The 14402-nt window shown below is 57.3% G+C and overlaps 1 protein-coding gene across 1 annotated transcript in view; it reads right to left on the reverse strand.

Moving 5' to 3' along the window:
- Window positions 1–14402, reverse strand: part of LOC144094734 (glutathione S-transferase 1-like) — a 47262-nt gene that overhangs the window by 17687 nt on the left and 15173 nt on the right. Inside the window, exon 5 of the mRNA XM_077628643.1 lies at window positions 4566–4670. Within this exon, the coding sequence (XP_077484769.1) occupies window positions 4566–4670 (105 nt within the window). The remainder of the gene's footprint in view (window positions 1–4565; window positions 4671–14402) is intronic.

Genomic DNA, 14402 nt, shown 5'->3' on the forward strand with positions numbered 1-14402 from the left:
GCAACCAGAACATACCGGTTGCCGGCACGCGTCTTCGGAAACGGGCCCAAATGATCCAGTCCAACCAGCTCGAAAGGTGAACTTGATGGCGAAAAAGCCTGCGGGGGTGGCTTGGTTACACCTGTGGACGGTTTTCTGTACTGGCATGTCTGGCAGGACGCCACGTGTTCCTTGACATCTCTGGACATATTAGGCCACCAAAACCGCTACGACACTCGTGCGTAGGTCTTGCCGCGACCAAGGTGACCAGCCGTGGGAGCGTCGTGTAAGCCGCGCAAGATTTGCGACCGCAGTGTTGCCGGCACAACTGGCAACCAGACGGGTGGTCGACCACGGAGCCGCTTCACATGACACAAGAGGTCGTCCTTCATTCGATAGACCCGGCGTAGTTGGCGGAGGCCTGCGCCGGCGGCGGTGCCAAGGGAGTGGATCATGGCAGCTATGGCGGGATCTTGCGTTTGTGCAGTCCTCAGGTCCGTCAAAGCCATCACGGAACAAGGGTGGCGAGAAAGGAAATCGGCATCTTGATGGGCAGAGCCGCGCCGATGCACTATTGTGAAATTGTACTCTTGAAGTTGCAGGGACCAGCGTGCAATCTTGGCATTCAAATGTTTGGCGGACTGCAGCCAAGTGAGAGCGCTATTGTCCGTGACTATGGTGAAGTAACGGCCGTACAGGTAGGGACGGAACTTCTCGACGGCCCAGACAACGGCGAGGCACTCGAGTTCTGAAGAGTGGCGGCGGCGCTCAACGTCGGAAAGCTGGCGGCTGGCATAAGCTAGGACTTTGTGGTCACCAGACTCGTCTTCTTGCAGGAGGACAGCGCCGAGCCCATCTTGGCTGGCATCCTTGCAGGAGGACAGCGCCGAGCCCATCTTGGCTGGCATCCGTGAGGAGGACGATGGGGGCCGATTCGTCGTAATGGGCCAATGTAGGAGGCTCGAGGAGGGCGTGCTTGACGTCAAGAAACGCGAGCTGTTGGGCCTGCGTCCAACTCCACGGTGCATTCTTCTTCAGCAGGGCGGTCAATGGAGCGCTGCGCTTGGCAAAGTCCGGAATGAAACGACGGAAATACGAAGCAAATCCAAGGAAACTTTTGAGCTCCTTGGCGGTGGTGGGAGCTTCGTAAGCTGTAAGCGCTTTTAGCTTTTCAGGGTCGGGACGGATGCCATGCCGGCTCACAACGTGACCCAAGTACGTCACCTCCGCGAAACCGAAGAAACATTTTTTTGGTTTTAAGCGAAGCCCAGCAGAGGTAAGGGCTTCGAGGACGAGTTTGAGGCGTCTCTGGTGTTCTTCAAATGTAGCCGCGTAGACAATTACGTCATCCAGGTAGACCAACGCCATAGTTCACTTCAAATGGCCTAAGACTCGGTCCACGAGACGCTGGAAGGTGGCTGGAGCGTTCGAGAGACCGAAGGGCATACGGTTGAACTGGTAAAGGCCGTCGGGAGTCACGAAAGCCGTCTTTTCCGCATCATCGGGGTGAACAGGCACCTGCCAGTAGCCCGAGAGCAGATCTAGCGTGGAAAAATAACGGGCCCCCTTCAGGCGGTCAAGCGCATCGTCGAGGCGAGGCAGCGGGTACACGTCGCAATTAGTAATAGCATTTAGCTTCCGATAGTCAACGCAGAAGCGGAGTGTTCCATCCTTCTTGCGCACAAGGACGACAGGGGAGGACTAAGGGCTACAAGAAGGGGCAATGATTCCCTGGTCAAGCATGTCGCACACGTGCTGCTGGATGACTCTCCGTTCGGCTGGCGCTACACGGCGAGGTTGGTGATGAACGGGCCCGCGGTTTTCGGTGTTGATCCGGTGTTGAGCCCAGGAAGTGCACCCGAGTTCACCGGCGCTGAGAGCAAGGCAACTGCGATGCTGGAGCAGCAAGGTCTTCAGAGAGGCGAGCTCCGCGCAGGTCAGGCTGGGTCCAAAGTTAAATTCTTCCCATGATAGGATCGCCGGCGCTGGAAGGTGGCGAGGCGGGGCTTCAGGTTGCAGAGACGCCACTGGTGACCCGGGGTCCAAAACTGAGGCTGTACCCAATTGCGTGCCGGGAGTCAGCGCGAGAGGTACGCTGCCGATGTTGAGCATAAATACGTGGGCCTCTCCTTTGAGCACAGGCAGAAGGCTTCGAGGGGAGGTCATCTGACGGGCTGGAGCTGAACACCGGATGGGTTCGAACAGCACGTCTGCTGTGACCGGACTGTCAAGCTTGGCATACACCCACGTTGCCGCACCCGGTGGCAGGGTCACGGCGGACGCCACAGTCACGGTAGTGACGTCGAACGGCTTGACTCGACACGGCCACTTCGTCGCGAGGTCACGCAGAGATGCTGAGGCACGCTTGGTCGCCGACACCAGGGACTGCCACAGGGCGACACCGAGGCTGGAAACCCGGCTAAGCCAGCCCGGCCCACAGAGAGTTCGGCTCGCCCGTGGTTTGGTTCTAGTAAAATTAAGGACGACTCCGGCTTGCTGGCACCAACCGCACCCGAGGAACACTGGCCAAATAGGGCTGCCTGCAACAACAAACTCGGTGGAGATGGTATTTCCGAGTGCTGTCAGGTTGACGACGACACGTCCGACTTGCTCCACAGGGATGCCGTTAAAAGCTAGAGCCGGGTTTTGGCGGCTGGCAGAAGCAGGTGGGGCGCGTTAGCAACAAACGATTTGTGCAGTACATTGACAGCCGCTCCAGTGTCAACCAAGGCCTTTACGTGCCGGTCAAGCAGGGCGACGTCGACGAGCACGTAAGGAGCATCAGTGGTAATCGGAGCCGACGAAAGGAGGGGACGCGGAGAACGAAGGAGTGTGGGGACGGACTTTATTCGGCAGAACGGTGCCCCCGGAGTTCCGCCAAATCGTTTCCCGACGTTGGAGGGCCGGCACAGTCCCTCGCGTAGTGTCCCCGCAGGCCGCAGCGGAAGCAGGTCATGCGGACGTCGTTACGCAGGCGTCGGATAGAGGCCGCAGTTGGGGCTGCGGACCGAGGAGCCTGCACCCGGACGCTGCGCTCGGCAGACGGTGGCGAGCCCCGCGTGGCCAGCAAAGTCAATTCCGCCTCGATGGCGAGCGCCATTTCGGCGCGGACGGAATCAGGACGGCCAGAGCGGACCAAGCGCTGCACCTCGGGGAGTCGGATGGCGTCGACAAACGCCTCGGTGCCGACCAGGGCCACGGCGTTCTGAGGCGCTCCCGGCAGCGACTGCAGAGCCAGGCGCTCAATGGCGGCGGCGAGGTCCTGGTACGTCTCCCCGGGCTCGCAGGCGGTGGTACTGCACACGGGGTTGACCTGAGGCACCATAGTGGTCGGCGAGGAGGCCCGCCAGAACAGTGTAAGAGCCCAGCTGGTCGGGCGGCACGTTCTGCAGCAGCTCGGTGGCGCGGCCCCTCAGTTTTGCAACGAGCATCCATGCCTTCATTTGCTCGTCCCAGCCTCTCGCCGCCGCAATACCGTCCAGCTGGATGCGGTAAGCATCCCACGAGATGGTGCCGTCAAATGTGGGCAATTCCACAACGTCCAACGAACACTGCGGCGAGGACGCACCCGCGCCGAGCACGCCATTGGCGGCCACGACCGCCAAGAGAGAGAGAGAGAGAGAGGCACTACAAAAGCCTGCTAGTATAGAAATGCTGCTTCGCTACATGAAGGCCCATTAAACCACTAAGCCATCAGCGGCCATCAGATGAAGACCGAAGTTTTCAATCTCCAGTTGCGCTCACTGCCATAGCGTTAATACTGCGGATAAAGCGCCTTATCATTGTAAAACGCCTGTCTTTACAGCCACTTTGAGACAACTGCGTTTTTTGTTTTAATGATACAACACTGCGTGAAGCGGGTAATGAAAGCGCGGGAAGCACTTTATTTCTCACTTTTAGTTCGCCCTCTCAGCGGGCTGTTTCGTCGTTTCTGGATAATGTGACAACAGGCCCACTTCAGCGACAAATAAAGAATTCACTGCAAGTGCTCATGTAGGCTACGCGCGGTGGAATGGTGGCGCCTGAGGTCGCTTCGTCCCCAATCTTGGGACGTGGCCATGCAAAAATTTCTTCAGACAGTCTATAGACTGTCGATAGACTTCTGTCTATAAAGTATCCCATACAAAAAAGTCCTATGGGAGTCTATTGAAAAAGCTATGTCCGTCTATGGCCTTTTATGAACGTCTATAAGCACCCATAGAGGTGCTTATTGCCAGCTATTGAAAAATCTATGCCACTAAAGCTATTGCTTTGGAACCATACAACTGCCTTAAGCTCTCTATAGAAAAATATATCAGCCTGTATAGACAGCTATAGACAGAAATAGGATAGGTCTATAGCTATTTGGGCCAAAATTCTATAGCCGGCCATAGGACATTTTTGTATGGGATATAGGCTCTCTATAGACGAACCCTAGAGAACAGTCTATAGACAATCTATAGATTTATGACCATACACTTCTAGTAGACTTTTTTCTATAGACTTCTGATAGAATCTATTTTCTTCCTATAGATATTTATTTTTGTCTGTCTATTCATAGTCTATTGACTGTCTATAGACCATTTTTGTAACTGCGGCCTTCGTACCTGGTTGCCGACGAAGTAGTCCGTGCCGTTCTTCTTCAAGAGATTCTCGAAGTACCGCAAGTATCTCGGGACCTTCTCCCGCAGGTCCTTCGCTTCAGCTAGTTTCTGAAAGAATGCGGAAACGAGCATAAGTTCGTGGTATTTCTTCGCACCTTAAATCAGTGAGTAGAAGCCTTTCGACTTGTGAAAGCTCCCCGAGTGCAGATAACTCTTGTGCAAAGCGATTTAAGTTACTCATGATGTGCTTCGTTCATCATGTGTCATCCGTCAGGGAAGAGCCTGGAGTACGTTTCGAGGCTTTTCGGGCACCTCAAAGCAATTACGTTCCATTTGTTTTTAATGAAGCCCTTGGGCACGAAGTCCTTGATGTAGTGCGCGGAATCTCTGTTGGGGAATTACAAGCCCTTACTTAATGTAAGGTACGGCAAAAGGTTTCGCATTCTCCTTGAACTGATAATTTTCATCATGCAGGGTACTCCAGGACAGAAGAATGTCTTCGCTAATGTGATTTCGCGGCATCCTCAGGGTATATGATCAAGCGCTGTCGTAGGATTTGCTACTTCTGATGCACCGTGTTCAATTTATTTGTTCATCACTGTACCTATACACCGCCAGTCATGTAATTACAGAATTAAGTGAGGCAGAGAACCACGCGGTACGAGATGATTCATTGCCGAAACACACAGTGCCGCCCTCAGCTGCAGTCGGAAAAGCCTAACGTGTTACACTACAGGCGGATACTAACTGCCGTTTTCGCTGCAGCTGCAGTGTTGACTCTCATGAGGAAGTAGCACTGCAACAGGCACAACTAACGCCGCATTGACTGCGCCGCAATGGCTGGTGCTACTTCGCGTTATTATCGGCTCCTGTAATCGGATCAAGGACACAAGGACACTGGACGCGTATCGTTTAAAGGCTACACACAAAATTACTTCCTGCCGAGTGGCCTTGCAGCGATCTTGCATACTTCGATTTTTCATTAAGAAGGAGCTGCAGCTGCCGCCAGCTTCCTCCTATGCTGTTGTGCTGATTAACGGTTCATTTATTTACTGCGAACTTGCCTCTGATCGCCGGCGGTGGAGCGGGGCCGGCAGGCAATGCCATTAATTACTCCGAGCCTCTGCTGTTGACATACGATCGTGCCGCGGCGCCGTTTGTTGCAGTTAGTTAGCGAACGTCCAAAGGATGCTACGGTTCATTTAGTCCCGTTTGAATCTCTAAGTGATAGGAACAAAGCGGGGCACACGGCAGGAATGAGAGTGAAAGGGTTGCACTTCGCTGAAAGCTCGACGGAACGCTTGAAAAGTGCTTCAAAACCAGAAGGAGGAAAAGGAAATCATACGGATGCCTAATTACGTTCTGCGCGAGCAATGCGATAGTATTAGAAGCTGCCGATGCCTTTACCGGAAGTAGCGTCACTTCCGGTCTGGTGACGTCATATATCTCCAGCCAATAGGAATTATCCGCTCTGATGACGTCACTTAATTCCCAGCGACTGGGCAAATTTTATGACTGGCACATTTTTGGTCGCGATTAGACTTTTAATGCTATCGCATTAATAAAAGCTGGAGAATCACAGATACGCATTAACGAAATAAAGAACGCAGGTACGGCAGTTCGTGCTCTGCCGGTCACACCATACGCGTATACAAGCTCCGCCAAAACTTAAAGCTCAGCACTGTGGGGTTGACATGGGGAGATATTTACTTTCTCCCCACTCAATCGCGGCTGACACGGTTCAAAGCCGCCCGGTCCCCACCCCGTGATCGCGTACGCTACCGAGCGCTCGCCGACCACGGCGGGCCTTGCTCTGGGGGAACAAAGGAACGACACATTGGCTGACACAAACAGGCATTTATTGCTACAGAAACAATAACGCCAGCTAGCAACAAGGTACGCTAATGAATCAAGGACGTCCGACTCACCAGCAAGGTTCCGAGCGAATGTTCGCCCGCGCTAGGGCAAGGGATATAAACTCCGCAGGCCGGACGGGACGAGTACGGGAGCCTGTCTCCCCGTCGCTTCTTCGCCCCGTCGGCGAAGAGCGGAGCCCCGACGCGACGCGTCCGATCGCGGCGATTATCCCGGCCCAAGAGAGCCCATCTCCCGCGGGCAGGCTTCAGCAGTCTCCCCCGCAGCGACGCTGGCGCCCTCTCTTGCCAGTTAATGTAACTGGCAAGGGAACGCGCTCATCCTCGGGGTACGACTGCTGCTGCACGGTGCCTCGCGGGAAAGCAAACTCAGGAGGCTGCAGGGCAGGTCCCCACATCCCCCCAACCTTAAATAGACCCACGCGCCTGAAAGTACATGCTATGGAGGAGTCTCCTGGTCTTCATGTCTTTGAGGCACGTCTTGCAGCGGAGGTCACGCCGACAGCGTCCACGCAGACTTCCGCGGTATTCCGAAGGCGGCGTGAAGGTCTCCGCTGGGACGACTCGTATGGCCCGCGGACTACCGTGTCCGCAGGCCCGCGAATCGAAGGCCGGTGGGAAAACTGCAGGCCAGGATCCTGCAGTAGTCGCCAGGGCAGCAGCAGCCGGAGGTGACTGCTGACTGGTCTCGCCACAGCTGCCCCGGATGGATGCGGCGAACAGGATACAGGCCGCTCCGTCGCAGCAGGTGGCAGCGAGACGATGTGCACCGGTCAGCAAGCCTGGGTGGCTCCACCGGATCTGCAAAATTGTCGAAACGCTCTCGGCGTGCCTTTAACGTAGGTCACGGGAGGGGAAACGGCATCCGCAAGGGCCTCGTGGCACAATGCCTAACTCGCTAGCAAAACGTGTCGGCGGCTGTGCAAACGCAAAGTTCGAGTGAACAAGCCCTTTCTTGAGTTGAACGAGACTGCTCAGTTCGTGCGAGGTTACAAAAAAAACGGACGGGCAGCAAAGTGCGCCCCCTCTCAACGTCACGGTCCGGTGGTCATGTCTCTTTTAATGTGGTGCAGGCAGCTCCGAAAAGCCTCAGGCCTAACGACCACTCCGACAACGACCGTGAGCACAACAAAGACCCGAAACGGGTTATGTGCGCGCAGCCGCGAGGAGACGTCAGCTTTGTGGGGTGGTCCTACCCCGCTCACCGCACAAAGCAGCTTCTGAGCGGTCGGCGCCCACCGTATCGGACGGTGTCGGAGCGCCCGGTGCCGAGCTGCAATACCAGCGAGCTCGTAGCGGCACCCGTGGCCCCAGGCCACCCGGCTCCCGGAGCCGCGACTCCCAGAGTCGAAAAAGAGATAGTAGAGAAAATATATACAGAAACTCGGACCACCCACGCGGCTTCCGTACTCACTCGCTTCGGGCTCGGCGACTCCGCGGGCGCTAGGCCTCGAACTCCCTCGATGCGGACCAAGTCATTCTCACGAAGAAACTCCAGGGAAAAAAAATGTGCTGAGCATGTCGAAAAGTTCAAACATGCTGCAGCGCAATACACCTCGCACTCAAGAAAGCATGCCGCAGGTCCTAGCGATCAAAATTCACTCTAGGCCTAGCACTTGTCAAGTCCGGACAAAGAGCGTTCCTCGAACCGAACCGACAGTCGTCCAATGTTCCAAGAGCAGGCCCCACGTTGGGCTGCCAGATGTGGGGTTGACATGGGGAGATATTTACTTTCTCCCCACTCAATCGCGGCTGACACGGTTCAAAGCCGCCCGGTCCCCACCCCGTGATCGCGTACGCTACCGAGCGCTCGCCGACCACGGCGGGCCTTGCTCTGGGGGAACAAAGGAACGACACATTGGCTGACACAAACAGGCATTTATTGCTACAGAAACAATAACGCCAGCTAGCAACAAGGTACGCTAATGAATCAAGGACGTCCGACTCACCAGCAAGGTTCCGAGCGAATGTTCGCCCGCGCTAGGGCAAGGGATATAAACTCCGCAGGCCGGACGGGACGAGTACGGGAGCCTGTCTCCCCGTCGCTTCTTCGCCCCGTCGGCGAAGAGCGGAGCCCCGACGCGACGCGTCCGATCGCGGCGATTATCCCGGCCCAAGAGAGCCCATCTCCCGCAAGATATGGGGTCACTCTGCGTCCAGCCGGCCGGGAAGGCGAGCTTCCGTGCAAGCTACACGCAGGCGTTATTTAAGCACGCAACACGTTTCCCCAACCCGTGGCGCAGAGTCGCAGCCACGGCAGGTCCGGACGAAATAGGCAACGGCAGGGTACGCTAGGAAATAGTTTATTATCCTAACGCGAGGTAAAGCACACTGCGGAAGAATGTTCTATCCGTAAAATAGATGTTCAGTAGCTCACCAAGTCGTTGACGTCGACCGGCGTTGGTGTTCGGGGGCCGGCGGGCAGCGGAAGGGGTCCGTGGGGTAGTTAGGTCAGGTCCGGCGGCGAGAGAGACCTTCCCGCCGCGCGATCACGCCTTTTATCCCCTCGGTCATTGCCTCCCTCGCAGCAAATCGTTACCGTCAAGCTTAGGCGTGCTACCCTCTCCGCAGAAGGCGACGCGCTGCCGTGACGTCACGTCAGTGCTGGGGCGGAAATGAGCAGAGTCGCGGGGGTGCCTTCTCTCCACATTCCTGGTGGCCAGCGCGCCCGTATAGGTCACGGTCGCCGCTGGCGCGGGGGACGAGGAGGGGATACCCGTGTATCCCACATCCTCCCCTCCTTAAGAAGCCTCCCGAACACAGAAACAGGGGCAACATTACTTGATCTTCGCCATCCTGGGATCGAAGTTCTTCAGCTCCCGCCGGTGCATCGGTTGACGGCCGCGCCACGCCCCCGCCGATCAGCTGCTTCGCTCCGAGGGCTTGGCCTCCCGCACGATGACGCTTGGAATCTTGCTCCCTCTCACGGTCTTCCGAGTGCGCGCGGCTGCGCCGTTCCGGCGAATTCGGTCGACCGCCTCCTTGGCGCCGGCTGCAGGGCTTGGCGGCCAGGTCCATGGCTGCGCCCCTGAGGTACTGGGTCAGGTGGCTTCAGGGGCCAGGGCTGCGGCGCTTTATGGTTGAGGCCGCGGTTGGGCTGCCCTGGCATACCTGGTCAGCAGGCGAGGACCCAGGGTTGCGGTGGTAATGGGGCCCCGCAGGCGGTGGCGCACAGTCGACGGGTGGGCAGCTCCGATGCGTTGTGGCAGGTAGCCGGGGTGGCCAGGGTGGCAACTGCAGGTCGCGGGCGGGGCGTAGCGTCGAGCCTTGGGCGCGGCGCGTTGCCGAAGCTGGATGGTGGCTGGTAGTGGAACGGTGTCGTTCCGATGTGCCCTGCTTCTTTTCCATCTGCGCTGGAAAAGGTCAACACAGATGTAGCCAGCTCCCGCAGCGCGTGCTGCGTGGCTGTTCGACCCTCACGAGAGTCATGAGGGTTAATGCAAGTCAGTCTTGCGTGACACTGATCGGCATGAGCGGCCCGTACGTTCATGCATCTAACGAGACTGCCTGCCGGCTTGCGCCCTCGCTCTAGGCTGCGCAGGCAGATTCTGTTTCTGCCTAGGGCGCAAGTTATAGCGGGACGCGGGGTTCGCCGGCTGATCGCAGATCTCGTTATCCGACTGCGGCGCGGGTCGGGCTGTGTCCTCTACCCACTCATCTCGCTGCACGTAACGTTTCAGGTCGCATACGTGCACCGGTCCGCCTGTCGGTTTCGACCGCAAGTCCTCGAGCCTGTAAACGAGCGAGGAAAGTTTCTCTCGCACGCGGAACGGCCCGATCCATTTCGGCGCCAACGAGGCCGCAAACTGTTTGCTAGCGTCACTGAGAACGTGCTGGCGTCGAAGCACCAGATCGCCCACTTCGTAGTGAACATCCCGGTGCGAGCGGTCGTACTGTGCTTTCTGCTGCGCCCTAGCGGTGCTCAGGTTGCGGCGAGCCTTGCGCAAGGCCTCCGTCATCTTAGCGCGCAGCTGCGTCGCGTACTCAGCTCGTGCTGACGAAGCGACTGGCGTCTTCCTGCTGTCCGATAGAATCCGGTCCATCGGATTTAGCAGCTCTCTACCCAGATTGAGAGAAGACGGCGCATACCCAGTCGAGCGGTTAACGGTCGAACGCAAAGCAAACGCGATCTCCGGCAGATAGGAGTCCCAATCTTTGTGCCTCTCAGAGTACGCGACCAGCAAGTGCTTAACGTTGCGATTGACTCGTTCCGTGGGGTTCGACTGAGCATGATAGGTGGTCGTTTTCTTGTGCTTAATGCCGAGTGCAGCGCACGAATCAACGAACACCTTCGCAGTGAAGTAGGACGCGTTGTCCGTTATCAGCTGCTCTGGGAAACCGAACCTGGTGAATACGTCCATCAGCTTCTCCATGATCACTCGTGCCGTCAGCTTTCTAAGGGGGAAAAGTTCAACCCACTTGCTGAAGTGATCCGTGACCACCAGCAAGAACTTGTTCCTACTCGGTGTCATAGGATACGGTCCCATGATGTCGCACGCCGCGATTTGCCAGGGAGTCTGGCTGTTAATCGGGTGCATGAGGCCGGGTGGTCGTCCGCCTCGGGGCTTCACACTTTGGCACACGTGGCACGAGCGGGCGTAGCGTATTACGTCCCTTTTCATGCCAAGCCAGGTAGCAAAGCGACACAACTTAGTGTAAGTCTTGGGGCCGCTTGCATGCCCAGCGATGCACGAGTCGTGAAAGTAGCGTAACAGTGCTGCTCTCAATACTCGCGGTATCACCACCTTGAACGCCTCGTTTGTGTCGTTCTCGGAGGGGATATACCTCAGCAGGACGCCGTCGGAATCCAGCAGATACGAATCCATCGCGCTCACAGCACTACCAGCTGTTTCCCAGCGCTCCGCACCGACAGCAAAACCAGCTGTCTCCGTGTGCGCGGCGGCCCTGCCGCCCGGCTCCCGGAGCCCGTCGAACACCTTTCGACAAAACGGATCCTTCTGCTGAGCTTCGAGCAGCTCCTTTCTGCTGAACACGACCCCCACGGAACTCGCGTAGTCCACGTGGTTCACGCTCTCGCCCTGGATCAACGGTTGGTCCGCGTTCCTTACATGGGCTACGGCTCGGGTCAGTCCCTCGCTCTCCCCGGCTGTCGGGCGGTCGGTCGCGTGACCTTCCTCGCACTGGACAGGCGCTCGCGAGAGTGCGTCAGCCACAGCGTTGTTTTTCCCTTTGCGGTAGCGCACGGTGAAGTCGTACCGCTGCAGCAACAGGGACCAACGCGCTAGGCGGCCGCTCGGCTCGCTGAGTCGTCTCAGCCAGGTGAGCGCCATGTGATCCGTCTCGATCACAAATGTCACCCCATCGACGTAGTAGTCGAACTTACGCAGAGCAAAAACTATCGCGAGACATTCCTTCTCTGTCACCGAGTAGTTTCTCTCTGCCGGCGTCAACGAACGGCTCGCGAAAGCTACCGGACGGAGAAAGCCTTCATGCTCCTGAAGCAACACTGCTCCTAAGCCCAGGTCGCTTGCGTCGGTTTGAATCACAAACTCCCTGTTTAGGTCGGGTAGCTGCAACTCAGCCGTGTCAGCGAGCACTTTGGTGAGGTTGCGCAGTGCATCCTCTTGCTCGTGACCCCAACTCCAGCGCTCGCCTTTCTTCAATAGTTTTGTCAAAGGCGCCTGCAGCGCTGCGCACTCTGGGATGAACTGGCGATAAAAGTTCGCCATTCCCAGGAAGCGCCTGAGTCCGGCTATATCTGTGGGCGACGGAAACTTAAGCAAAGCCTCAAGCTTATCGTCGCACGGCAGAATGCGGCCTCTGTCGATCGTGAACCCCAACAGTGTTATTCGGGTCGCGGCGATCTGTGCCTTCTTCGGGTTCAAAGTGATTCCCGCGGACCTCAGCCTCTCTAGGACGTCCCTCAAGTGGCGCAGGTGTTCCTCGAACGTTTTCGAGTACACCACGATGTCGTCTAGGTACGCGAGCGCATGTTGCCACTTCGCATCTCCCAGAACACGGTCCATTAGGCGCTGATAAGTAGCGGGTGCTCCTACCAAACCAAAAGACATTCTCTTGAACTGGAAAAGGCCTCTGTGACAAGTGAAAGCAGTTTTCTCCTTGTCCCGCTCATTCATTTCAACCTGAAAGTATCCGCGGCTAGCATCGAGCGTTGTGAAGTACTTCGCCCCACCTAGGTTGGACACTAGGGAAGAAATGGTGGGTAGAGGGTAGGCGTCTTTCCTCGTAACCTCATTCAGCTTGCGGTAGTCCACGCAAAGTCGATATGTATCGTCTTTCTTTGGAACCAAGACTACCGGGAAGCCCCAAGGGCTGTTAGACCTCTCAACAACGCCAGTGTCGATAAGTTCGTCTAAGGCGCTGTCCAGTGCTTTTCTCTTGGCCAAGCTAATTGGTCTAGGATTGCACTTCCAAGGCAGTGCGTCACCCGTGTCTATTCGGTGCCTGACTAGGGTAGTGAGGCCCGGGCGGTCAGTGAATGTCGCGTTGTACTCGTAGAGGAGCGATGACAAACGTGCCTTCTCCCTCTCCGTCACGCTGTTCACTTCCGACAACAAGGGGTGCGCTGACCTTCCCTGCGCGGCAGAGCAACTTTCTACCGCGGCAACCTTCTCTCTGCCCTCTCCCTCAGCGGCGATGGTCCGCTCGCCTCCTGGATCTCGGGCTGGCGCGGTGGATTTGTCACGGTCTCCCCCCGCTCGCGCCGCGTTCGGAGTCTGAATGGTCTGCGACGCCGCGGGCGCTTTCGCGAAAGGCTTCAAGGCGCCTGACGTGCGCTCCCTGTAGCCTCCGCTGCTGATGTCTATCACAATACCTGTCTTGGCTAGGAAGTCTCGTCCAAGAATTACAGGAACGGATAAACAGGGAAGATGAACGAGGCGTTGTCGCCGCACGCGTCTTTCCCAGCGAACCACTATCCTAGCTGCACCGCTTGATTGCGCTGTGCCGCTCGCGAGGCGAAAAGTGGTATCGCACTCTCTCAGCCGGATTTTGTTCTCGCGGAGATGGTTTAACACCTCGTCACCGAACAAAGAAGCGCTTGCTCCTGTATCTAGTAACGCGGTGAATTTCTTTCGAGCTATTGTTAGCTCAATGAACGGCGCTGACAGGTCAACAGAATTTCCTACGCGACATGCCAAAGGCGCTAGCAAACCGGGGTTTTCTGTGCACGCCGCGCGGAATCGAAGGTCGATCACCGGCGGCTTTGGCCGTTTCCCGACCGTGTTTGGTCACGGGCGGGAGGGCGGCCACACTCGCGGGCGAAGTGTCCCGGCTGGTCGCACCGGTAGCAACGGTTGCCCGGGCCCCGACGGGCTAGGCGCTGGTCGCCCCGTTCCGGTCGGTCATCTCGAACTCGCGGCGCGGATGGTGGGGGCCGCGTGTCGGCCTCGCGATCTCGCCTCGGTTCATTCCGCTCTGCGGCAGCGTGTGCTGTTCGCAACGCGTAGCTGAATGGGTCCAAAGCGCGGTCGGACAACTCCCAACCCCTTGGGACACGCTCGTCAGCAAATCGTGCTGACGCTTCAGCTCTGGAGGGGCTGCGGGCTGAGCTGCCATTCCACGCGCAGCGCGGCTCAAGTGACAGCGATGCGGGTGGGGGCGGCCGATACGCTCGCGCAGAGAGGATGTCTCCCTGAATGCGCTTCGCCTCAGCTGCCAGCTCATCCAAATCTCTGAAGCTGACTCCTCTCAGGTAAGCCGTGAAAGTCGGGTGCGCTTGTCTCGTGACACGCTCAACTTTCTCCGTGTTCGTGGCGCGAGGGTCAGCGAGGCGATAAAGTTCGTCCATCGCTCGGACGTACTCTAACAGAGACTCGTCGGGGTGCTGGGTTCGGAGCTCCAGCTCTCTCCTCAAACGCCACTCATAGTTTGCGGGAAGGAATTCGTCGCGGAAGCTTGCGCAAAACTCCTCCATTGTCCTCGCTCGGTTGCCGGCTAGTCGGTACCAGCGGGCCGCTTGCTCCGTCAAAGAAACAGGCACAAC

The sequence above is a fragment of the Amblyomma americanum genome, chromosome 6, assembly GCF_052857255.1.
Source record: "Amblyomma americanum isolate KBUSLIRL-KWMA chromosome 6, ASM5285725v1, whole genome shotgun sequence".
In the NCBI taxonomy this organism is placed as follows: domain Eukaryota; kingdom Metazoa; phylum Arthropoda; class Arachnida; order Ixodida; family Ixodidae; genus Amblyomma; species Amblyomma americanum.